This window comes from Hipposideros armiger, unplaced genomic scaffold (assembly GCF_001890085.2).
Source record: "Hipposideros armiger isolate ML-2016 unplaced genomic scaffold, ASM189008v1 scaffold_23, whole genome shotgun sequence".
Lineage (NCBI taxonomy): Eukaryota > Metazoa > Chordata > Mammalia > Chiroptera > Hipposideridae > Hipposideros > Hipposideros armiger.
Genome location: NW_017731373.1, coordinates 6,855,425 through 6,883,395, shown reverse-complemented (window position 1 = coordinate 6,883,395; position 27,971 = coordinate 6,855,425). Strand labels below are relative to the sequence as shown.

Here is a 27,971-nt window from a genome sequence, read left to right as displayed (position 1 = left end):
TGTCCACTTATATGAGGTACTTAGAGTAGTCAAAATCATAGAGACAGAAAGTTGAATGGTGGTTGCTAGGGGGAAGGGAAAATATGAAGTTGTTTAATGTGTACAGAGTTTCAGTTTTACAAAATGAAAAGAGAGATGGGGAATGGATGGTAGTGATGGTTGCACAGCTACTAGTATGTGAATGTATTAAATACCACTAAACTTTACACTTATAAATGGTTAAGGTAGTACATTTTATATGTGCATTTTACCACAAAGAAAAAAGAAAAAAAATTGGTAATAAGATGCTCAAATTTGAATCAAAACATAAAACAATAACTCCCTAAAAATCAAAGACAATAACAGTCATAGAAAAATACCTTGCAATTCTGTAGCAGTCGTATGAGATGTTCAAAACAATTACTGTTAAGAAAAATGGCCTGAAGAACAGGCCTATCTGTGCAGTCTAACATGGCTGTGATGGTATCTAGAAAATAAAAACAAAATCAACCATTTATAAAGTAGAAAATTTCGGATCACACATTTACTCTAGCCATATTTTTAATTTAGGCTTTTCAGTTGACAAGCAGATGTAAATTAATTAGGAAATAATGGGGATGGGAGTAGATAAAAAATAAATCTGTACTTCTTACTTGATAAGAAAAGTGAACATTTTTATACTTTATTATCAAAAATATTTAACTTTTTATGTAAGTGATATACATTTCCCCGAGTTTACTTAGTTGTTCTTCCATTATAATGCTCAAGTATAACCAACTGAGGTTCCCGACTTACTTTCAATAAACAACACATGTCTGGCAACATCGTCTCATTTATGTAGTATAAAATTCACATGTGGCCATTATGAAAATGAGACTCAGTAATTAATGCATTTGTGATGATGCCTTGCTCTTGCTTCCTACTGCATAAATACCCCCATTCAGAAATCAAAGAACATTTGGCATAGGTAGTATGATAGTTCCCAAGAAAAAAAGAAATCTAGTCAATATAGTCTCAAACTTCCTTATAAATTTACAATCTATAATAATTATAAAACCTGACATGTGTAACATAAAAAATAGCCATGGTGAATCTTATTTTCCTACAGAAACATTATTGTAATGGCTCACTAAGTTTTACAAAGATTTTGACATCCAATATTTTTATATTAGATACCACACACATACCACTACACAAGCATTTTTTTTAAGTCTGTAGAGTTATACAACAAACCATTAATGATGGTTATGTCTTGGTAGAACATAAAAAATTTATTTTTATTTATCTGAATTTCCTAGTTTAGCTATAATAAAAATATTTTAATTCTATAAAAAAGATGTCTCAGTAATATTTTTATCTATCAATCTAAGAAGGGAATACAATAAGAAATCCTGTATTGGTGAAGGAGATTGCAGAAAGACACAGAAATATATAAGCACAGAATAACACAAAATAACCAACACAAAGAGAAGAGAAACATCACATACACAGGCTCTGATTTTATGTGACTCTTTGCCATAGGCTAGAAACTACAAATGGCACTTTCTGAAAACTTATCCAAGAATTTCAAAATCACAGCTGACTTTCTTTTTAACATTGATGCTTTTAGATAACACTTTCTAAAAAGAATACTGAGGTTTGATTTTGTTATTGTTAAAGCAAAGATGTACAAATGAATTCCATATTAATTATCTCAAAATCTAAATAGTCACGTGATATCTGAATTAGACAATTGATACTTTCTATGCAATGGCTTTGTATTTCAAATGAAAGTGGGAACTATAAAAGTAAAAAAACATTCAGTGGAAACAGAGTATAATAAACTTTATGTGACACTTACTCAGCATTTTGATCTGAAGATTTATGAACCGGCTTTCCCACTTTCTGGATCTCCTTTGATTAGGTACAGCTGAATGATCTGAATTTAGTAATTTAAAATAGTTCTCCAGAATAGTGCTGGTTTCCACTTGACGCTGGTCAGAGCTGCTAGTGAGAAGGATATGTACCACTTCTGTAAGGCACTTCAGAGTAAGTTCTACCTTCCTACCCACTTCTTCAGGATTTCCGTCTTCCCAGGAATCACAGTCTGCCAAAACTCTCATAAGAACTTCCATGGTGGCTGGCGAAATTGCTTGCAAAGCATTCCTCTGAAACATGAAAGACAATAAAAATGAAACCCAAACCTAACTGGAGTTCTGTAGTTTGCAAAGATGAAGATAATATATCCTAAGATAACATTTTATTTTAATAAATTAACATACAAAAAAATTGTAAACAGGTACTTTCAGAGACACTGCTAGTGCTTCTGAATGTCTTCATTCCCTCACTAACAGAATTCTGATTTTATTCAGATAGCAATCTGCTCATAGAGAAAACTCACTTACCACCCACCCTCCCTGCAGCTAGAAATAGCCATATGACATAGTTTTGGTCAAGGATATATGCCAGTAGACTATGAAGAGGTTATCACTTTACAAATAAAAAAAACAAGGACCCTTTGCTCTTGACCTTTTCACCTGTTTCCTGCCTGGAGTGCAGACATGATGCTTGGAGCCACCTTAATATCACAAGGAAACAAACCCAAGAATTAAAGTAAGCAGGCTACAGAGAGCAGAACAAGAATATCGAAGGACAGTAGTTCATGATGATATCACTGAGCTGCTATTCCAGCCCAGAACTGTCTACATGTGGATTTCTTATGAGAGAATAAAAAACAAAACACGCAACAACCAAAAAACCCTTGATTTGTTTAAGTCTCTCTCAAGTTTTCTGTTGGTTACAGCAAATCCATCTCAAATGATATTGATACATAAGAGGACTGTTGCGACTCTGAGTCTACATATTTCTGAAATTCTAAGTAATTGGTAACTATTTGAGGTGATCCATTAAACTTAGAAATGAATGATACATATTGCCCTAAATTATTAAATTGATATATAATAAGAAGATAGTTACGCAAAATCATCTAAAAGTAATAGCACTGAGGCCATTAGGACTTGTTATTATCAACGTTAATAAACAATATCAATAATAACAAGTACTATTATGGAAGAAATTGCTGATGACCCATCCAACATCCATTTTCCTCCACTTCTTTATTAACAGAATCCCTGATATTTTGCTGGATATATAGCTACCAAGAACAAAGATGACATTTCCTAAACTCTCCTGCTGCTAAGGAGGCTGAGGAAGCAGGTTTTGTCGAAATTTTTATCTATCAATGGATGTATTTGCACTCTTTACAGTTATCTGATGGAGTTTAGCAAATGAGATAAAGCCATCAAGTGTCAGCTTCACACAATCTTCTTTAAAGATAGCTGGCACATGTCATTTGTCTCGTTCTTCATCTCCCCCTCCATCCTGTACCTAAAATGCAGACGTGATGGCCAAACTCTAGAAGCTATCTTGTGGCACAAGGAATAACAACAAATTGATATTCAGAAGGAACCTGAGTCCCTGAAGATCTAGAGCCAACAGATTAGCTCACAACTGCTTACTGCTATGTTTTTTTTAATGAGAGAAAAAAGTAAACTTCTATCTTAAGCTGTTATGATTTTAGGATTTACTGCTACTTGCAGGGAATCATAAATCTACCTGATACATGTGTGATTTACTTAGTTCTCATGAGCACAGGTACTTGGCTAAGTGCTTTACATATATTGTGTCATTTGGCCCTTATTACTTCCGTGTGTTACTATTTAATATTATAAATAAACTAAAACATATGTAAATAGTTTATCCAAGATCACACAACTACTTAGAGAGGGACATGGGATTTAAATCTATGTCAGGGTCCAAAGCCTTGCTCTTAACACAAAACAGAACAAAGATGCCAATAGGAAGCCCACACATAATGCTTTGAGAAGGGAGACCAGTCATCAGACTTTATTTTTCTGCTCTTTATGACAAGGCCATTCTTATGCCTTTAGATATCCAATTTACCTAAATACCCTAGCACTGACACTATATTCAACAAACAACCTTCTGACTTCAGTAGAGCTGTAACTTAGAGCTATAACATGATTATAAGGATTTTGGGTGTTTTTAATACATAAATAATAAATTGGCGTTCTAATACCTAACTTAATTTCCATTTGAGTTTTAATTACTGGAGATCTCTTGGGGCTTGATTACCCCTGAGCACTAACAAGTCTTTGTATTCGGAAAGGGAACGGAATCAAACCAGCATCTCCATTAGTCAAAAACAAGGTCATTTCCAATTGTATTCACATATACTTTTTACTTTTATTCTCAGTAGTGGAGAAATGAGGGAAATGGGGAGATACTGAAGCAAATAAAAGATATCAGCTAATACAGGAAGGTGATAAAGCCAACAAACTGAAAACTACGGTTTTGGTCACCATCCCTCACTACAGACTCCCACTCTTCTACTACAGTGAAGGTAAGATGGCAAGGCAGCCCACCAAGAAACCATGATTTTCTCACCAATAGAAATCATATACATTTTCATATAGTATAGCTGTTGCAGTGTTGTAAAACACCATTTATGCTCATCTCTTCTTGAAATTACATTAGTTACTAGACTTGCTGGTATACCCTTTAATGTGTTATAAATAAGTATATACTACAATGTTACAAATTTGTTTCATTAATATTTTAGTAACTACACTTCAATAAAATGCACTTTTAGTTTCCTTTGTAATTTTATGCACTTTATTTTAGGCATTTGAAAACATTCTGACAAAGGGCTGTATCAGATTGCCAAAGGGGTATTTGATACAAAAAGTATTAGAAACCTCTAACCTAAACTGTGTGGTTAAAGAAAACACGTAGGATGTTCTTTCTGAACTATAACCCTGTTTTCAACTAGTAATTATACTCAAAGTTTACCATAGACAGCTTTTATGAATAAGATGCTCAACTTAAAAAAAATAAACATTACTAGAATTTTTTCTTAAAAGTTTGTTAAAAACCTTGTTTATATATGCATTTAGTAATTATAAGTAGACAGAAGAGTGACTAAATTCATGTATCTTAAGAAATCAAACTGCTAGAGCTTGATTTCATCAAGTGGACTAATAGGGCTGAATATCCTGTATACTCTAAAGTAAGAACTAGTAGTTGAAAATCAACATGACTAAGAACTTATAATACCAAAAACTGTTAAATCTGGTTATACATTAATTTTATTTTTAGTGATAATATTATTAGGTTTCTTGTAAGCTAATAAATAAAATAAGTAGATTAGTTTTAAGCAAGATATAAACTTAGAAAAATATTTGTATGGTTCATGAAATTATAAAAAGACAAAGCATATATTAAATAATCCACGGAAAGCTTTTCGCACTATTAGCTATTGTTTTATATATTAACATTCAACACTTTCCTCACCTGCCCACCGGCTATAATGGCTCCAAAGAGATGCAATAAGCAACACTTAAGGCTTTCCTTGAGATGTTCACTTTCCTGAAAACACTCTGTGAATATAATACACAAACAAATAAATAAGATTTCTCTTTTTATGGAATGATTTATGTCTAATGAATGTTTGACATGAAACATTGTAAAAAGGCTAAAATCTGTTAAAATGCAAGCTTGATGTATATTTTTTCAAAGGAAAGGAAAAGAGAAACCATTTATGAGGTAGTATTCTGGTGTTTAATTTTTTTATCTCATTTAACGTCATAATACTCCACACGAAGATATTTTGCCCCCATTTATAAATGAGCAAATGAAAGGTCAGAATTTATTATCTTGCCTAAAGTCACAGGGCTAGTAATTAACATCAAAATCAAAGTAAGAGAAAGTGGAGCTATTACTTACGATAAAAGAAAGGGACGAACTCCACGGTGAGAGAAGCTGGTTTGTATTTCTGTCTGCTTTTTTCCACCGTACTAAGGATTCGTCTATCATTAAAAAGGAGTTAATACCAAATTATATCATGGGCAAGTAGAGACAGCACAATTACAAAAAAAATTATAAAATAAGTTTAATATTTTACTTTTGATTTGTGTATTGAATAATACATCTCCAGGACTAACATCATCCTTTTTTTTTAACATTTTATTGGGGAATTGAGGAAGGGGAACAGCATTAGGGAATCGGGGAAGGGAAACAGACAAGTTGCTGTCCTTTTGTTCTTCAGTCTAGTTGTGGAGGACGTCGCTTCACTGGCCTTGGTGGTATTATCATTGAGCTCTTCCCGGGTGAAGCAGTCACTCGCCGGCCACTGGACAGCCACTCACAGCAGCTCACAAAAGCTCATGCCCGCTGCTGGCTAGCCCCACTGCAGCCTACGCCATCACCGGCGACTCACAGCAGCCCAGCTCCAGGTCGAGCAACATGTTGTTCACCATCTTAGCTGTAGAGGGCGCAACGTCACTGGCCCTCATGTGGGATCCGAACCCAGGCCCTGCTGCTCAGAGCTGGCGTCCCAAGCCAACTCTTATCCAACGCGCCACTCGGCCGGCCCAGGACTAAGATAATCTTAAAAAATAAGTCTAGCCATTTACTTAAATCTGACTAATAAAAGAATTTCTTCTTTTGAAGTGAGCAAAAAATTTTAAGTGCTTGATGGTGAAATAGAAGCCAGGTTAAGTCTCCACACTGGAAACAGAAAAAGGAACTAGCCATTTTAAATTTCATATCTGTTAAAGAACTTGATCAGCAGTGCTGCTAATTCAATACCTAAAGTAGTAGCTATTACCACAGTGAACTGAAATTCATCAGAAATCAGGCTACTTTGTGCCATTTTCTGAAATTTTATCTGGACACAAAGAGTCCATAATATTGGCTTCTTTCATCTTAAGGATATAGCTCTAGTATGGACTGGGATCATTTTTGTTTTTAATGACAATTCCATTTGTCACTGGCTGAAGGCTGAAATAGTTCCACAGACTTTGGTAATGCCAACACAAATAATATGGACTTTTACCAACAACATTTCAATTCAACACAAAATGAATCTCTCAGATGTGATGGTGGTGTGGGGAATTGGAGAATAAAGCTACTGTTATAATGATACATCCAACAGGTAGACTACTGAAAATTTTTTTTAAAATACAGACTTTTTTTCATGCTCTGAAAAAGCTCTTAACATTGTTAGATAAAACAAACAATAAATGGAAAATAAGTGAACCACACAGAAATTCTACACATCTAAATATGATCTACTGATAAAGCATTGAATTAAGATGTCTTAACAACCATAATTGAGATATTGAAATTACTTTCCTTATAATTATTCAAAGCTATAAAGAAAAGCCAATTGACCATAGAATAAGCCAAATAAGATAGGCACAGCTGGACTCAGTAATGACAGAATAAAGAGTTATTAAGATATGGATCTAATATCCAGATTTACTGGAAATCATATCAGACACCATTTGCTACTGCACTGCTTTCCAAATCTATGACTATTTCCATTGTGTAGAAGGCATAAGAATTTCCATATTCTCTATATTTATTTTAATTTCAAACACAACATCCTAGAACATTATTGGCTCTTCCTACTTAAGATAATTATCAAATTGTTTTTTTTTTTACTTACAACAATACAAATATTACTGGAGTTTCAAATAAAAAACTTAGTCACACCTTTAAAAAAATTCCATCATGTGGTAGAAAAATTAACTTTAAAAGAACGGAATTTGGGGCCGGCCGAGTGGCACGTTGGTTAAGAACTGGCTTGGGAAGCCAGAATACCCGGGTTCGGATCCCACATATGAGGGCCAGTGACACTGCCCTCTGCAACTAAGATGGTGAACTGCAGCTCGACCTGGAGCTGGGCTGCCGTGAGTCGCCGGCGATGGCATAGGCTGCAGCCCCTGCTGCAGTGGGCTGCCATAAGCTACCGTGAGTGGCTGGCAGCCAGTGTGAGCGGCCAGCAGCCACCGTGAGCAGCCGTCCAGAGGCCAGCGAATGATCTGCCTTGCCTGGAAAGAGCGCAATGATGGTGCCAGCTTGGGCCAGTGAAGCAACATCCTCCACAACTAGGCTAAAGAACAAAACAACAACAACTTGTCTGTTTCCCTTACCCCGACCCCCCAATAAAATCTTTAAAAAAAAAAAAGAACAGAATTTATTTTTCAGTTATGGTATTCCATGAGATTATTTACATTTTGTACATTTATTATCAATTATGGTATTAATAGATTAGATATATCCTATCCAAATATCCCATGCTACAAACTACAATAAACATTCTCACTTGATTAACATAATAAAAATATACTCCTGCAATTTGTGATTAATGACTCATTCTAAAGGCCCTGTATTAGATGTAACATATGAACATAAACAATTTCCGTTATAGTTGTGGGAAATTTTAATATGCTAATATAAATAAAAGTGGTTAAAACTATTATACGTAACAAATATTAAAGCATCAGTAGTTGGCACTACATGTTTTCAATAGATTAAGACAGAACAGCTATGAACTTAGTCTTGTAGCATTTTCAGAACATAGCATACGGTTGCTACATTATCTGATATTTGGGCCAAGCACCTAGTATTTAGCAGGTTCTAATACATATCAACAGCTTTCTGAGAGGGCTGCAAAAAGTTTGTTTACATCTCAGTTTTCTAAGTTCGTGTCCCCTGACATGAGTTTTCTAAATTCATGTCAATTTTTCTAAATTTCCTAAGTTTTCTAAATTCATGTCAATTTTTCTGTGCTTCGTTTTTGTGCTCCCATCATGCGTAGGACATAATTATTTTCTTAATTTTTAAAATTTTTATCTGGAAATAAGTTCAAACTCTTGCAAAAGTTGCATGAATAAAAATAATACAATAATACAAAGAACTTCAAATATAGTTTACCCAGGTGCATTGTAAAATTTTATCCCAAATGTTTCATCATTTGCTCACTCTTTCCCCATACATACTACTGCTACTACATACATACATATATATTTGTAAACACACATGTTCAGACGTAATATTTCAGAACATTTAAGGAGAAATTATGTATACTGTGGCCTTTTACCTCTAAATACTTTAGTGAGTATTCCCTAAGAACAAGAATTTGTCTTAAATAACAACACAGTGTAGTAATAAATGTCAGTACATTTAACATTAATACATTTATTTATCTAATCTACCATTCATAATCCAGTTTTGTCAATTGACCCAATAGTGCCCCCACCCCATTACAGCTTCCTGTCCAGCATCCAGATATTGCATTTAGCGGTCATATCTCTTTTTAATTTTTAAAAATTTTTTATCAAAATATAGCTAATATACAAATTATATTAGTTTCCGGTATACTCCATAGTTATTTAACATTTATATACCTAAAGAAGTGATCACCATGATAAGTCCAGTAACCATCTGACACCATACCACACTATCACATTATTCCTTATTCTGTACATTATATTCCCATGAGTTAATTGTTTTATACCTAGAGATCTGAAACTCTTATTCCCCTTCAGCTCTTTTCCCCCTTTTTAGCTGTTACGTCTCATTTGGCCTCCTTTAATCTGAAACATTTCCACAGCCTTTCTTTATGACACTTTCGAAGAATATTGTTCCCCAACCTCTTTTATTCATTAAAATGTTCTTCATTTTGGGTTTGCTTGATGTTTCTATACAATTAGATTCAGATTATGCATTCTTGGCTGGAATACTATACAAGTAATGATGTGTCCTTCTTTGAGTGTCACAGTTGAAGGCACAGATGTCCAGCTGCTTCTCACTGATGATGTTAATTTTGATCATCCAGTCAATGTACTATCAGTACCGTACAAAATAATTACTAATTTTTCCTTTGCAACAAATACGTAATGTGTGTGGGGAAACATTTTAAAACCATGCAAAAATCATGTTGCTTATCAAAATTTCCCCCTAGATTAGCATCCTGATCCATGTTTCTCATGATGTATGCAAAATGCTGATGTTTTTCCAACACTAGCATCCTCTGTATGTTTACTAATTGTTATTTGGCCTTCTAGTGTAAGCAAGAGCCATTTGTTTTCCCTTTATCTATCTATCTATCTATCTATCTATCTATCTATCTATCTATCTATCATCTATCTATCTATTCATCTATCTATCACTGGTGTGGACTCATGAATTCCTTTTTCCCCCCAATGGTTTCTAATTCTTTATTGTAATTAATTATTTTCATGCATACATTGTTCCAGACTTGACCAGTAGGAGGTCCACAGCATAACTTAATCATTTTTCTCTGTGGGCAGGCAATGAGTCCTACTGAACTTGCACAAAGTAGAAACTCAATAAATATATTTTTAAATAAATGCTTGAATAAGTTATTTTCAGGGAAGATTTCTTTCCCTATACTTTAGTTCCACTTGAGAGAATCTTTCTAAATATGTGAATTCTACAAACAGAATCAAACGTCAGCTAATGTATTGATCAAATCTATTAATTAAATCAAATTACATATGGAAATATGTAAACATTCATATGTTTCATCAAACAAGAAATTTTAAATGGCTCTGTATTTGGAATTATGCTAATTTTAATTAAATCTGTTTTAATCTGTTTTATCTGTTTTGGTAAGCAACAAGCACAAACAATAAATAAGAAAAACTGTATGTTACAAATTTCCACTTAACTTCAGAATCAGGTAACATATAAGGTATAAGTTATTGCTGAAGAACTCTTGTATAGGTCTTCCATAAGCTACAGATTTCTCATAATTCCATGATATATCTGTATTGTTTCATTTCCCTATTAGTCAAAACCAAAGAAACTCAACTCTAAATCCCTGCTTTACTGTTTACCTCTGAAGCAGTTCTTACTATCACTGGCAAAATTGTTATGGCTATAGAGAAAATACATGGAAAGCTTCCAGCATAATTCCTGGCATATATATTGTACACTCATGAACTGCCACCACTCATCCTCTACTCTTTGTTCCTTTTCCTGCTGTTATCTTACATATGGAGAATTCTCTTTCTACATTATATTACAATGTTTAAATTTTTCTTCTCTTTTTTGGCTCTCAAAAGTTGTTTTTGTTTTCAATTACCAATTTTATTTAATTTGTTTTAATTTGTTCTTTGTTGTACCTTTTTATATCTTCTCTCCTCTCTAGTATTTAAATTCATTTTGCTCTTAAAAATTCCTTTAAAAGCCTGTCATTTTCAATCTCATCTATGTTCCTCTTCCTGTATATATCTTGCTGTCTAAAAGAAAAATTCTCTGTCATTGTTTCAAAATTTAAAATGTTATCTTAGAGTTGCCATTACTGAAAAGTTTAATGTGGAGGACAGGGAAATAGCAAGCGTGAGAGAAAGAGATGTAATGCCCTTAAGAACTCCCTGGCATAAATGTCAATATAGAGGGAACATTGATTAGTTAAGAACCAAAGTGCTAAATAAATGCTTGAATAAGTAAGCCATTTTCAGGGAAGATTTCTTTCCCTATACTTTAGTTCCACTTGAGGGAATCTTTCTAAATAAGTGAGACTCTACAAACAGATTCAAAATTTAGCGAATATAGTAATCAAATCTATTAATTAAATCAAATTACATATGGAGATAGATAAACATCCATATGTTTCATCAAACAAGAAATTTTAAATGGCTTTGTATTTGGAATTATGCTGATTATGCTAATGGAGTGCTGTTATGTGCCTCTTTGAATCTTTCAAGTCATGAGCAGTGCACAGGTAGAGGGAAAAGGAAAAGGCAGTGACAGTGCTATTTGCCAATTATTTCCACATCTACCCCTTCTAGTCACATAGTAGAACTAACTTCTTGTTCTCACTGTAGTAGATGCGGACACATGCTTACTTCTGGCCAGTTAAGTTCTGAATAAAAATGAGATGTGTCAGGATGACACAAGAGCATTAAATTGCCAATGTGAGACATTTCAGAGCTTTCTTTTCTCTCACATGGTAACTAGCAAAGCCTTAGATGCTGCTCTCTCAGCTTGGGATCTTGAGTGACTATGATGATTAGAGGCTACCTGCCAACCATGTTAGACAGGCAGGATAAACAAGAAATAAACCTGTGTTATTCTAACCCCTTATTTGTTACTGACCATAATCTATCTTGTCCTGACTGACACAACATCTTTACCAAGGAAAGCTCAAAGCACTTCCTCCCTGGGAAAAGAAGACATATTGAAGCTCAACAGAAAAGCAAGTATTCAGAAGGTCATTAGTACCTCCCAATTAATAAACAGTCCAGAAAAGTATTGTGACAATGTGATGGTTAATCTCATGTGCCTCTCCAAGCAAGGGGGAATTAATTCTCCAGCAGACTGCCTTTGGGCTTCATCTGCATCAGCATTTCTGAGTCTCCAGCCTGACTGCCTTTGGATTGGGACTGGAACATTGGCTCTCCACCTGCCAGCCTTCAGACTGTAACTGTACCATTAATGTTCCTGGGGCACAAGCCAGCCAGTCCACATTGTAGGTTTGAATTGCCATCCTTTATAATCACATGAAAAAATTGCTTACAATAAATGCTTCTAAACACACACACACACACACACACACACTCTCTCACACACTCACTCTCTCTCTCTCTCTCTCTCTCTACTGGTTCTGTTGCTATGGAGAACCCTGACTAATAAGGACAACTTCTCTCAGGCATAAAGGAAAGTAAATAGGATTATTATAAATAAGCAGACAGGATTGCTATAAATAATAACTGGGGTATTCATTCCTATTATTCTACTTCTTCTTGCTTTAAAAAAAGGATGCACTATTTTAATAAAATACCACTATATAGAACATACAACTATTACCACATAGTCTACATAAATGTTCTCTTTTATCAATTCTTCACCATGATCTAATGCTAGCTATTCAAAGTGAGAGTATACTACCCTAAAAACCCTGAAAAGCCTAAAAAAATCAAACATTTCAGTAATAAAATGTTGCAGGAAGTGGGAATTATTTATAAGTGGATCAGATTAAATTGAAAATGAAAATGGAAAAATCTTAAGATTGAAAGTATAGCAGGTTTGGGAGACCTAAAAAAGAGGTCTGATTGTGTGTGACGATGCAAATCTTCCCATTCTGTGCCCACAGGTAAAAAAGACATGAGTTTAAAACTCTTCTCCTTGAGCTCCATACTGGTAATTATGCTGTTGTCACTATTCGCCAAACCTATCATCCTATTGGGTTGTCAGAAAAGTCATGACACATTTTTGCAATGAAAAACATAGAAAAAACACATCATAACTTTTCTGACAACCTAATATATTCTATCTATTTTGTGATGCTGGGACAGGCACTCTGCAAACTACATTTTTTTCCAGCTACCCTACTCTTGGGTTCGTCAATACTGGGTACTAATGGAGCCTGAAAGGATGAAAGCGTGAAAAGGGAATTGATTCCTTATACCTTACTTTTTACTGGCCAACAGTTTTTAACTGTAGCATTCACAGTTGATTCCTATCTTCTGCTTCTTTTTGGCAGTCTCAAAACCAGCCTCTTTATGACTGCTCAGCAATACCCACATTGGCTAAGCCATGCTCTTTCCTGAGGTCCAAGCCCCAGCACTGGAAGACCTCTTCTTCAAACTTCTAGTTTCTCTAATAATTCCAGTCTCTTCCATTTGTTCCCACAGCCCCAGGGAAGTAGCTGCTTCCTGAAGTCACTATGTTTGCATTATTGCTGTACCCCTGTTTTTTCAATTCTCTAATACTTACTTAACAATTTCCTTGTATTATATTCTCTCTTTTTAAATACTAGTTTGGTTTCTGTTTTCCTGACTAGACCCTGACTGATATAAGTTCCACAATTAAAAATAAATGACAAAATATTGTTTAAAATCATTTTCAAATTATGAAATATGCTTTAAAAACAGAGATCATATTGTTCCGTAAAAAAATATGTACGCTCTACTTGATGCTACTGTGCTTTGAAATTTCCCTATCTGATATTAGCATTCAATTGAACTACAAAATAAAAGTTCAGGGTAAACTGATTATCAGGAAGTAGAATTTATCATGAATTCATTACCTCCAATATAGTTCTCTACATCAGAGACAAATATAGTTGTTGTCTTATACACATCTTACCAATTGATTTCAGAGAATAAGACCTGCTTTGAAGAATTGTATGTATTATGACATTCAGGTTTTGAATGAAAATTATGACTTGTAAGACATACCCTGAAATTCTATGTCTCCAATTCCGATACGGATCATATAAGCTTTCACAAAATGCCAATGCGTGGATCACAAATTCTTCAATAGATGTCTGATCTGCCAATTCCTTCTCTTTTTTTTTGCTTTTTAACTGAGAATGAAGTTAACCATAAAATTATATCCAGTAAAAATATTAAACTGTATAACATCCTTACCTACATCATTAAAGGACTACATGTTTCATTCATCATCTAATAACAAATCATTTTTATTCCAATAACCCTAAGGTTCCATTTGAGTCTAAAGATAGTCAATTAATCATATAAACTGAATATAACCTCTCAAATTTTAAATATTTCCTAGGAAGGTTTCCAATGAATAACCCTAATATCCTTCCAAAAAAGAGTATGTTTTCAATAATAAATACATAAAATGACAAATTGTGTCATTTTAAAAAGCCATTCATAAAACACTTAAATTTTTTAATTAAAATAACAAAATATATTATTAACTCCTCTATTTTTAGATATATATAAGGTGCCTAAAATATATTGTACCAATAGTGATTTTAATTCTCTTCTCAATTATCATGTACTCTGAAAACATTTAACTTTACTAACTATAATATTTAAAAAAGTAAAACCTAGTTACTGTCAGTAAAGCAACAAAAAAGGAATATATTAATTCACACCTACTTGCTGAATATAGAGTGTTGTCATAGTGATGACATGATTAATGTAAGAGCAAGGTCCAATTTCTTCCACATTAGATAGATTTCTGTGAGAAAAAAAGAATACATGTATATTTACTACAAATAAATAGTGAGAAAAGTGTATACTCATGTAGTCAGGTTAAACTCTGAAAACACATGTCGGCAAATGAAATACAAATGACATTTCATGTAACCCTCCCTATGTCTTCTCCTATGATTCTAAAGTATAAAATAAGCTGCAAAACTGCCATTCTCCAGAGCATTTTCTCAATCCGCTGATACCTTGCTTCAGGGCATGTCCTCAACATTTGGCTCTAATAAACTGTTATAAAACTTAAAAATAAACAAACAATTGTCACTTTTGCCGCTTCTGTTCAACACAGGACTGGCAAAGTCTATCTACAGCAATTAGGCAAGAAAAAGAAATAAAAAGCATCCAAACTGGAAAGGAAGAAGTAAAATTATCTGTTTGCAAATAATATAATTTTATAGGTAGAAAACTCTAATGATTCCACCAAAAAAAAAAAAAAACCAAAAAAACTCCAATAAACAAAAACCAAACTATGAGAATGAATGAATTCAGCAAAGTAGGATATAAAGTCAACACATAAAAATCAACTGCATTCCTATACACAATAAATAATTTGAAAAGGAAATCATAAAAAAACTTCCATTTACAACAGCATCAAAAAGAATAAAATACTTAGGAACTAACCAAAGAAATGAAAGATTTGTACAATGAAAACTAAAAAACATTGCTGAAAAAAATTAAAGAGAATATAAATAAATGGAAACACATATCATGTTCATGGATTAAAAGACTCAGTATTGCTAAAATGTCAATACTACCCAAAGCAATCTCCAGATTCAATATAATCCCTAACAAAATCCCAATATTTTTTTGCAGAAATCAAAAAACCCATGCTAAAATTCATATGGAATCTCAAGAAACCCCAAATAACCAAAACAATATTAAAAAAGAACAAAATGAAGGACTCACTCTTCCTGATTTTATTTCTTAGTACAAAGCAAATCAAAACACTATGGTATTGGTAGACATATATGAAGTCTGACAATTAAGTTTGCAAACTCGTCCTAGAAAAAGTGCTACATACCTTATTGCTGAATATCACTATGGTCACCTTCGAAGTACTCCCCTTGGGAAGCTATGCACCAATGCCAACGCCTAATCCACCCTTCAATGCAATTTTAGAACTCTTTTTCTGAAATGGCCATCAGAGCTGTAGTCATATTACCCTTGATGTCCTGAATGTCATAAAAATGTCTTCCTTTCAATATTTCATGTATCTTCAGGTAAAGAAAGAAGTCACTGAGGGCCAGATCAGGTGAGTAGGGAGGGTGTTCCAATACAGTTATTTGTTTACGGGCTAAAAAACTCTCTCATAGACAGTGCCGTGTGAGCTGGTGCACTGTCATGATGCCATAGCCATGAATTGTTGGTGAAAAGTTCAGGTCGTCTAACTTTTTCACGCAGCCTTTTCAGCACTTCCAAATAGTAAACATGATTAACTATTTGTCCAGTTGGTACAAATTCATAATGAATAATCCCTCTGATATCGAAAAAGGTTAGCAACCCTCATGTCTTATTAGAGAGACCACTTCATGGACGGTGTAGAGGCCTGACCACTGCACTGTACATCTGAAGCTGCCACTGAATAATATTATACGTCAACTATAATTTAATATATATATAGTCATGGGATGTGGAGTAAAGTGTGGGAATGTAGTCAATGAAATTGTAATAGATATGTATGATATCAGATGGTGGGGAGTTGTCACTTTGTGAGGGGTGAAAAGGATAACTATTGCATTGTTTTGTACACCTGAAACTAATATTAATAATAAAAAAATTTTTTAAAAAAAAAGAAAAGGTTAGCAAGCTCATTTTGACTCTTGATTTAGGCTGATGGAACTTTTTTGGCCGTGGAGAACTGACTGACTTCCACTGCGAACTTTGACTCTGTTTCAGGGTCATATTGGTACATCCATGTTTTATCACCAGTGATAACACAGCCCAAAACATCGTCTTGCTTCTCCGAAAGGTCTTTGTAAACTGAGACTCTCTTTTGCTTTTGTTCATTGGTAAGCTACCTCAGGACCATTTACGCACACACCTTTCTCATGCCAAGATTTTCAATTAAGATTTTCCTAACTGTTTGTATATCGATGTTTACTTGGTCTACAATGTTTCTCAGTCAGCCAATGATTTTGAAGCATAGGTTGATGAATTTTTGCAATGTTTTTGTCAGTTCTGCTCGTTACTGGCCACCTGACCTCTCTTCATCAGTGATGTGTTCTCTCTCCTCAGAAAAACATTTAATCTGTTTGTACACTGCCATTTTCTTCATGGCATTATTCCCATAAACTTGGATTGCCATGTCCCTGATTTCACTTCCACTCTTGACAAGTTTAACAAGAAATTTAATGTTTGTTCGTTGCTCTAATTCAAGTTCAGACATTCTCGCGATGGCACACAAAACAAATGCAACAACAATAATGAACGCCACTCAGCAAGACATCACCACATGTCAACATGAACACAGCTGTGAGACACTGATATATCAAGGTTGTGAAACCTTACTGAGCTGTTTGTACAGTGCTGCCAATGTAAGCACATGGTGGCAAGTTTGCGAACGTAACTGTCAGACCTTGTAGGTATAGTAACTAAAATGCTTTCCAATATAATGCCAAACCACAAGCCTATTGCAAAAGGTGCACTCATCCTTTAATGCTCCATATGAAAACACCGTTTAATAATCAATAAATGTATTATCACCTTGGTAATAATTACTTAAAACATATAACTAGTTTATTTGTAGCAGATACCTGCAAAGAATAATGAAGAACTTGACAAGCAAAATTGACAAGGCTTGTTGCTGTTCCTCTAACCCATCTGCCATTTTCTGAACACAGTGTAGTAGCTGGATCCTCAGAACCTGCAGAATATTGTCAGGAAGCAGAGATATTCCTGGAGGGACATCATCTACCCTACAATATATGGGGAAAAAATTAGAAGGGTGCTTAAATACAGGAAGAAATATTTTGCACTTCAAAGGAACTGCATTTTCAGCTTAAATCCTAAAGAAGCTCTTTTATTTCAGACACTCTGTGCCTTCTCTGCAAGGCACCACCAGATAGTTATTGACACTTAGGAAGGTTATTAGAGACGAGTGGTTAGTCTTACTTCAGAGGAGACTTACTGAAAAGGGGAGGCGGGGCAGGGGGGTGGCTTTTTAATATTTTCAATTACGCTACTTTCAAAGAAAATATTTAGAATATAAATTAGTCTACTTTCTATTTAAAAGTACAATATGTGTGTGGTATGTGTGCATACGATATGTAAAAGAAACAATAACTAGCAAATAAAAATGAAGTACCTATCACTAGTTTAATATATGTTGACTGCTTTACTAAATAAACAATATTCACCTACCTATAGATTCCCCAAGCCACGTGATCTGAAGAGGGAGAGAAGATAACCAGCAAAAAGAAAGGAGAAAGATAAAGAGGTGAAGGTAGAACTCCGAGCATGAGCATCAATAGAAGATTTTTTTAAATAATATATCAATATGTTTGACAACAGTTTCTACGTAAGAAGACTATGGTTCTTTAAGGGCAAAAGCCAATATCAGATGTGACTGGCTCCTCTGTGTGTGTCTCATAATAAAAACCCTCTAGATTGAAAGTCAGAAGACCTGCGTACTAAGTTTCACCTCTGTGACATGAAGCACTTCATTTAATCTCTGAAGCTCCCTAATGTATAAAATTGTAATATCATCTGCCTTATTTAACAGGGTTCTGAAACCATAAAGTCAATGTCAGCTTTGAAATATATAAAAAACTCTAAAAATGAAATATATTTTAAATATAATATCACTAAAATTTAAGAATATTTTCATAACCCGTTGTACACTAATTTCCCTATCTCTATTAAGAAAAATACCCAAAACGCAAAGGAGCACCCTAAAGAGCTCTATTATTAAATAACAATTATACTTTATGAGTGTCTCTTCAGATAATGCTTAATATGAAGTATTGCTACTATTTTTACACTGAGTAAAAGGCTATTTCATTCCTGTGGACAGAAAAAATTGAATCACATTATTAGTGTCACATAAATATATATAATAAATATTATTATCCTCTTTCTTTTTTTTTTTTAGCTGAGCCATCCTGCCATATTATCCTCTTTCTGAACCACACCACAATGTAAATAGTTTTATAAAATAAACACCTGATTTTAATTAAATTACATAGAAAATAAGTCACAAAGCACATTACCAAGATTGCCAAATTCTATAACCATGTTACAAAACATATGTTTCATTTTAGTCTGGGCATCACTTCACTTGTAACTGTGGATGCTTTCATTCTCTTTTATTTATAAAAGGTATTAGAAAAACTTTCATTTTTATATATTTATTTTTCTGTTGAAAAGCTTAAAAGCGGTAATTATAAAAACCAGAGTAACTTCAAATAAAGATTTAATATAAAAATTTTCAAGATTAAACTAAACTATTCCTCCTCACTTTTACAAAAACATATCAACAATAAAGAAAACATTAGATTAATCAATATTCAATCCTACTTACTTAAAGGAGTAGTTCCTTTTGTCCTCATTTGTCCCATTCTCTATTTGCACATCCTTTTTAATTTTACTAAACAGAAAAAAAAAGCTTCTAAAAGAAGAAATATACGTTTTTTTACTAATTCTCATTATAAAATTGGAGCTTGGTTAGAACATGACTTATAGACAAAATTGAAATTTTTAGCCATGTTCCTAATATGATGAAGATTTAAGAATTTAGAAGCATTTACCCACTTCTAGGGTTTTATTGCCCAAAATTGTACTGAATGTCTATTGTAAACTGCTGCGAATTTTTATCTCCACCTAACACATGAAGAATTTGTGGCTGCTGAGAAAGAAGATACCTGCCAAGAAGGGCTTCTGGAGGCTAACTGGGCTCAAATTTTAAAAACAGAGCCTAGTAGCTGTTTCTACACAGGGGCCTTTCACCCAAACTGTGCTCAAGGAGAGGACTGCACTGAACTTCCTGCCTACACTGTGTTCCTGTCATCTGAGCCAGCCACCTTTATAATGGGTGTTCTGGGAATTGTATTTCAACCAATAGGACTAAGGCGTTCCCTGTTCAATTAGAGCTGGACAACTATATCCCCATCAGCATCTTCACCAACCAATCAGAGCAGCTCCATTTTGACCAATCAAACTTCTAGGATTTGGAGCCTTTATTTGCATGAGAATGGACCAATCAGAGACCAGGGGTGGGACTGCTGTCTGCATAAGTCAGCTCCCCTCTGGCTCAGAGAGTGCACTTTCCCTTTCCACAGATGACTGAAGACTGTGTTTCCCTGGCTGGAGCTGAACCACCAAAGACGAAACACCGAAGATGTTTCGCCAGACCAGAGAGGAAGAGAGCACAGTGGAGCTGTCTAACCTGAGAGGGGCCTCACCCCAGGACCGCCTTATCCCAGGGCCACCTCACAGTTCTGCTGTTCCACAGTCATGCTGTTCTCACAGCTGGGCTGTATCACAATTGAGCTGTTTGCAATGAATAAACTTCCCTTCGTCACTACACCCCAAACTGGGGATTCCTTGTTGGCACTGAAATGGTGCAAAAGACCATTGGTTGACAAAGTCCAGCTTAAATTGCAAGGCTTTAAATTATGGTGAATGCAATCTTTGCCTTGTGTTACGAATTCTGTAACTTGGAAATTCAAGTCACTTTAATGATTATCTGTGAATTTCTTATCTTTAAGATGACTAGGCTAATTTTATACATCTTGTACATAGCGTTCATTTGAAAAACTAAAAGTTTCCTACTAGTGAAATCTACATTCATAGTTCAGTTTTCTGACAAAAGATATGAAATACAATTTTAAATAAACCAACAAAATCACAAATAAAGCAATGTTCTTGGCATTCTTCATCTTACTTTAAGTACAGTAGTGGCAATTTAAGTCTACATAATGTTTTTAGAAATGACCTCCTATAAAAGGAGATATTTATAATTTATAATGTATGGATGATAACAAGTGCATCTTAGAAAATCCCAAGCATTGAAAGGCCCAGATTTTAACTCCATTAGACTCATGATTTAAAATGAACTGTAAATTACTAAAATAAAAGCACTTCACACAAACTACAAGAATACTCTTTTATGAGTAGGAATCAGTAATACGTACTCTTATTTTAAAGTTCAAGATTTAACACTTCTCAACCTTTATAAATGTGTTACAAATAATCTAACCAGGAAGAACTCTGAAACTGTAATTATATAACTATGAAGTACTATTGTTTTCGGAACATAACCATATTCTTTCTTAAGTTCAATGCTTGGTCCAAAGCTCTAATGATTTCATTCTCCAAATTATTACAATTACCTCTTGCTACTTGCCTTCAGTCTCAACCCTTTCCAATGCAAGCTCCATAATGACACCAAAGTGACTTCAAAAAAAGAAAATCAATTTTCTTTCTGGACAAGATGGTGGAGTAGGTAAACATTGTGCTTACATCCTTTCATGACCATATCAAAACTACAACTAAATTACAGAACAACCATCACTGATATTGCCTGAAGTCTAGATGAACAGAAGTCCTATAAGTAAGGATACACAGAAGAAGCCATCTGGAGACTGGTAGGAAGGGCAGAGACACAGGACATGCTGGCCCCACACCCACATGTGGCAGTTAAAAATCGAGAGGAATTCCTTGGCTGCAGCAGTACCCCCTGAGCAGCAAGGTTCCCTAACCCAGGGATCCAGTGCTAGGAAGAGAAGTTCCCACAACCTCTGGCTGTCAAAACCAGCAGAAATTGTGGGTGAGTGAGACGAAGGGCTGCTGGAGTCCCAGACACTCCTCTTAAAGAGCCCACACACGAACTCACTCTCTCTGAGTTTCAGCTCTGGGGCAGCAACTCAAAAGGCACCAGAGACGTACAGGGAGGAACTGAATTGTCTGGCTTCAGAGCGAGGGCTGGAGGGGCAGTTTTCTCCCAGACAAAGCGCTGGCAGAAGCCATCGTTCTTTTGTTGAGCCCTCATCCAACCCAGCAAGCAGACACAGACAAATGCCATATCTGCCATCTGAATACAAACAAAACAGAAACAAACTAGATACAGAGAACATTTTGATGGTTGCCAGATGGGAGGTGGGGTTCGGGTGGGCTGGGTGAAAAAGGAGAAGGGATTAAGAAATACAAATGGGTAATTACAAAATAGTCATAGGGTTGTAAAGTATAATATAAGAAATACAGTCAATAATACTGTAATAACTATGTATGGTGTAAGATGGGTACTAGATTTATCAGGGTGATCACTTCATAAGTTATATAAATGTCTAGTTACTATGTTGTACACCTGAAACTAATAATATTGTATGTCAACTGCAATTGAAAGATAAAAAAATTATTTTAAAAAAAACTTGATCATGACACTCTTATGCAGAAAATTCTTTAGTAGAGCCTCATGTCTTCCATAACAAAAAATCAAAGTCTATTAGCTGTGCATGCACTGTACTTCATGATATGGCTACTATTTGAGTCTCCAGATTCAACTCATCTGTGCCTACCCTCTTACTGCCTACCTCCATCCCTAAACTACAAATACTTTCCTCCTTGAAGATTTTTAATTCTCCAAATACTCTTTATCATTAACAACCACCCATTTCTCCCCTCTCCTCTCAACACATCTCTATAAACAGAGTTCCTTTTGTGGCTAAAATTGTCTCCTCATTTGTCCAGCTTTTTAACCCAGCCAACCTAACCTCTCTTACTTGACTAACAACTACTAAGCCTCAAGACGGCTAGAGATACAAAAAAAACTTTATCTAGGAAGTGGGCCTGGGAACTGTGACAGTGGGGAAATAGTGGTAAGAAGAGGAATGGGGAGAAAGAATTGTACTTTCACTTATGCTTTTCTGTAAGATTTCAGTCCCCCTGTCCCGCATTTTATGATTTTAAAATCTTTTTTAAAATCTGAATACTTCACCTCCTCCAAGGTGTTTTCTAAGGCCAGGAATTTAAGTAAGTTTCAACTCTCATGCCTTTGGTATAATAAAGAAATCTGTGCAAATGAAGTAACTCATGGTGGGCCTGTAGACAGTTTTGAGAGGGGCTGGTCACATGTGAAAGAACCCGCCATGAAAGATACTGCTCCCCCTAACTTTATGGGAGGGGAGAGGAGCTGGTGACTGAGTTCAATCACATGATCAATGATATAGTAAGACCCAATAAAACTATGGACACCCAAAGCTCAATGAGTTTTCTTATTTGATGTTCAGGGAACGTAACATGCCCTGATTCCATAGGTAGAGTGCATGGCAGCCCTGCATCCAAGAACCTTCCAGGCCCTGTCCTACATGTATCCTTTATGACAAAATCAAAATAGTAAGTATAGCATTTTCAGTGAGTTCTGTGAGTTGTTCTAGCAAAGTATTGAAGCTGAGGGGGTTGTGAGAACCTCCAAGTTTATAGTTAGTTGGTCAGAAGTGTGGGTGGCTCCTAAGACTTGCAAACAGTGCCGAAGTGAAGGCAGTCTACTGAGGACTCTGTCCTTAACTTATGGAATCTGGCGTTAACTCTGGGTCCTGTCAGAATTGAGTGAATTGCACGACACCCAGTTAGTTAGTTGTCAATGGCTCACCAAAGTAGAGAAAAGGCTTCTACAAGCCAAGTCTAGTATCAGCAAAAAAGACTGCTGTGATCAATTAGCAATGTATGCCATGAGAGCAGATTTACACAGGAGTATCATGTGTGTCACATAAATGCAATCCTTGCATATGTCATCAAAAAAGTCTTTGTGCCAAAATTTAACACACTCACCCAAAGGTAAGAAATTAAGTGTTTCCACATACCTGGTAGGCAGCTTTTCAAAGTCAACATCTAAGAACTGTTCATAGCTAGAAACAAAATTGTCCAACCACAGCTTCAGGTAATCTGGATCTTTCTGAAATAAGAAAACCATTAGAATATTAAGTATACCGGTCAGGGGAAGAAAAAAAAAAGCTTTTATTCGTATTCAGCAGATATAAATTGAAAAATCTAAAGAAGCAATAAAATGAAATCTCTAAGTGATATTTAAGAAGACATACATGTATTAAGTCTAGTGAACCCTGAAATAGCTTTTCATGGCACTCATGCAAAGAGCTACAGCCTCAACAATGTCCTATAAGATTCCAAACAATTTGCTCTCCCTTATCTCTGTGACCTTATCCACTATCACCCTGTGCTACACTGGCTTCCTGGCTGTCACGGGGACACACAAGAATGTCTTAAGGCCTTTGTATTGGCTGTTTTCCCTACCTAGAAATTCTTCCCTCAAATAGCTGAATGGCTACATCCATCATCTTCTTCAAGTTAATCTTTAGATAACATATTCTCAATGAAGCCTAATTTTACCACCCTTTCTTAAAATTGCAAACCTTCTTACTAACTTTACCTTACCCTATTTTGTTGCTTCAGCTCATAGTTTTTCTCACTTTCTAACACACTCTATAATTTACTTATTTATTAATTTGCCTGTCATGTTCTATCTAAGGGCCTACCTGAGTGACCTCTTTTTGTTTAAAATGGATACCAAGTACCTAAAACAGTACCTGGTACTGACCAGGTACTCAATAAATATTTGTTCAATGAGTTAATGAGAAATATGAAATGCATAAATCAAATCAAATCAAAGATGGTTCATTAACCTAAACAAAAAAACAAAAACTAAAATCTTTTAAAAGAAAACATAGGAGAATACCTTTGTAACTTTGGGGTAGACAAAGATTTCATAGCTAGGACATAAAAATCACAAACCAAAAAAAAGAAAAAATGGCCTTAATCAAAATTAGAAACTTCTAATCATCAAAAGATATCATTAAGAAAATAAAAAGGCCATATACCAGCTGAAAATATCCTCAGTACATATATCTGACAAAGGACTCATACAAAGAATATACAAAGAACTCCTATAAACCAATATCTTAATTTATAAATGGGCAAAACACTTCACAAAAGGGGATACACAAAGGGCTAATGAGCAGCACATGAAAGCATGTTCAACATCATTAGTTATCCAGGGAAATGCAAATTAAAATCAAATAAAACACCATTATACAACCACTAGAATGGCTAAAAGTAAAAAAACTAACCATACCAAGTGTAGCTAAAGATGTAAAGTAAATGGAACTCACATTTCTGGTGGGAGTATAAACTGGTATAATCACTTGGAAAACAGTTTGGCAGTTTCTTTTAAAGTTAGACATAGATTTACCACATGGCACAGACATTCCTCTGGAGAGAAGTGAAAACATATCCACAAAACTCCTTGTACAAAAATGTTCACAGAAGATTTATTTTTAATAGCCAAAAGCTGGACACAAACCAAAATTCCATCAACAAGTTAACTGATAAACAAATTGTGCTATATTCACACAGTGGAATGCTAATCCCCAGTAACAATGAACTACTGATACGAGTAGAAATTTGAAAAACATGTTGAGCAAAAGATGCCAGGCATTAAAGCATAAACACTGTATGATTTCATTTACACGAAGTTCTACAGCAGGCTATGGTAACAGAAATTAGATCACTGGCTGTCTTTTAGAAGACTACAAAGGTTTGGAACAAAGGGAACCTTCCTAGGTGATAGAAATTTTCTGTTTTTCTATTAGAGTAGTAGTTACATTAATGTTTGCCTGTATCAAAACTCATCAAATTGACACTTAAAATCTGTGCATTTATGGTAAGTTACATCTCTAAGCTGATTTGAAAGAACTATGATTCATCAGAAATGTCTTTTTAAATATAAATTGCATCATAAAAATGATGCTCAAATTTGTTTCCTTCACCTCATCACTTCTTTAGTCAATTTCAATATGATACTCAGGAGTCTTAGTTACTTAGTCATTAAATGCCATTAGATAGGAACTGCTCTTGGATAAAAGGAACTCAAGTAATTTATTAACCTAAAATAAAAGCATTACACTACAAATCAGAATTCCTAAAAGAATGTTCCCAGAATATGCAGACTGCTGACCTTTTGTGTATTTGTTTTTCTATTAATATACTGTTCCACAATCAGATAGTAAATTGCCACTATCCACATCATCACTGAGAAATAAGATGGAAACATTTCAGAAAAAGAACTATCTTGTGAGAAATCTTCTCAAGGATTTCATTACTTTTATCATTTCCAACTACCATGTCATTCATTCATTCATTTATTCATTCAGAACAGGACTCCAGAAATACAAGTAGCTGGAGTTTTCCTTATCACTGTTCCTTTTTAATAAAGCAAAGGATTATTTCTCTGTAAAAGTTAGAAACAAAACCGTCTCATAATGCCATAAAGAATTAATGCATTTCTCCTCATAGTTTATTCAGGAACTCTACAGTATCTGGTTCAACATCTAAAGGTCAGTCTTACCAAGTGTTTGGCAAGTACAGACTTCTCCTAAGAAGTTGAACAACCATAAGGAAAGAAATGGTACTTAAATTTGGAAATGTTTCATCTAGTAAGAAATAAAACAGTTTTCTGAGCATCTGCCACGTGCTAAGCACTATAGCAGGCATTAAATCTGTCCCCCTCTCTCTCTCTCTCTCTCTCTCTCTCTCTCTCTCTCTCTCTCTCCCTGAGTGCCACAATGCCAAAATGCTACTGCTGGAGCAACACTGACCAAAGTGTCCACTTGTATACATTTTTTTGGCACCCCTGGAATATATATCATCCCATTAACTTTTTACAACTATCCAGAGAAAGTTTTATTTTCCCCATTTTAAAGGTTAGAAGAGGGGAAGTTCTAAGGATATATAACTTGTCCACAGTCATACAGCTAATAATCAATAGTGCTGGGTTTTAAATGCAATGAATCACTTGTGCTCTTTTCACAACACTACACTAAAGTAAGTCCCCGATTTACGAACGAGTTCCATTCCGGGAGAACGTTCGTTAAGTTGGATTCGTTCGTAAGTCTGACAAAGTGAGTTTTATACACCTTTGACACAAATATACAATGTAAAGCCAATGTTGAATGATTCATGTTATAAGAACGAGCAATATGTACCATCTTTTCGCCTCGGTCCAATCTCTCAATTATTTTCACTTTTGTTTCCATGGTATTGCTTTGCGCTTCCTAGCAGTCCCCTCCACATCACCACTGCTTTTCCTCTTGCTTCCGGGCAGCCTGGGCTCTGATGGAGCACTGTACTACTGTATCTACTACTATCGCACTGTATAGTAAGCATACAGCAGCACAACTGTGACAACGTCCAGCAGACACATGAGCTACTTCTGTGATTTGTTCCCATCTAAAAATGTTTGTAATGCTCGGTCTGTTCATATCTGTGAAAGTTCGCAACTTGAATGTTCTTAAGTGGGGGGACTTACTGTACTACACTGTCTTTCAACCATGAGCAGGAATAAAATGGAGCTTAGTGGGCAAACAGTAGGTAAGTTTAGTCAGGATCAGTAAACTCAAGGCCACAAACAATTTAACACGTAAAACAACCACATTCCACAAAGCCTGAGTAAAGCCTTAGAACAGCAGTTCTCAACCTTTCACAGGGGTTGCCTAAGACCATCGGAAAACACATATTTTCGATGGTCTTAGGAACCGAGACACTGCTCCTCTATCTATCTTCAGGCCCACATGCAGATATGCCCACACGCAGATACGCCCACATACGAGTACCCAGCGACCCCTGTGAAAGGGTTGTTCAACCCCCAAAGGGGTCGCGACCCACAGGTTGCGAACTGCTGCCTTAGAGGATCTACACTTTACTGCTGAAGGTCATAAAAAGATCTCCACACACTCCGAAACAATATTAATTAAATCTCAAGCTTAGTTACTTATGTGGTTAAGAGAATACACTGAAACACCACAAGATGGTTTATCTCCACATTCAAACTAAATTTTTTATTAACACACCATACAAACGTATTAAGTACTACAGAAGCACTAGGGCCAAATTACATGGACTCTAATCCCTGCTCTATCACTTTCTTGAATAAGTTACCCTATATTTGCACAACAATTTCTTCCTCTATAAAAACAAAAATGATAGGGCCGGCCGAGTAACGCGATAGTTAAGAATTGGTTTGGGATGCCAGAGGGCCCCGGTTCGGATCCCACATATAAGGGCCAGTGACGCTGCTCTCCACAACTAAGATGCTGAACAACAGCTCAACCTGGAGCTGGGCAGCTGTGAGTCGCAGGTGACAGC

At 35.3% G+C, this 27,971-nt stretch overlaps 1 protein-coding gene across 1 annotated transcript in view; it reads right to left on the bottom strand.

Moving 5' to 3' along the window:
• Positions 1-27,971, bottom strand: part of NBEAL1 (neurobeachin like 1) — a 172,243-nt gene that overhangs the window by 119,997 nt on the left and 24,275 nt on the right. Inside the window, exons 3-10 of the mRNA XM_019635618.1 lie at positions 23,618-23,709; positions 17,573-17,734; positions 14,709-14,790; positions 14,037-14,164; positions 5,764-5,846; positions 5,332-5,417; positions 1,820-2,126; positions 360-466 (exon numbers count right to left, since the gene is read on the bottom strand). Of these exons, the coding sequence (XP_019491163.1) occupies positions 360-466; positions 1,820-2,126; positions 5,332-5,417; positions 5,764-5,846; positions 14,037-14,164; positions 14,709-14,790; positions 17,573-17,734; positions 23,618-23,709 (1,047 nt within the window). The remainder of the gene's footprint in view (positions 1-359; positions 467-1,819; positions 2,127-5,331; positions 5,418-5,763; positions 5,847-14,036; positions 14,165-14,708; positions 14,791-17,572; positions 17,735-23,617; positions 23,710-27,971) is intronic.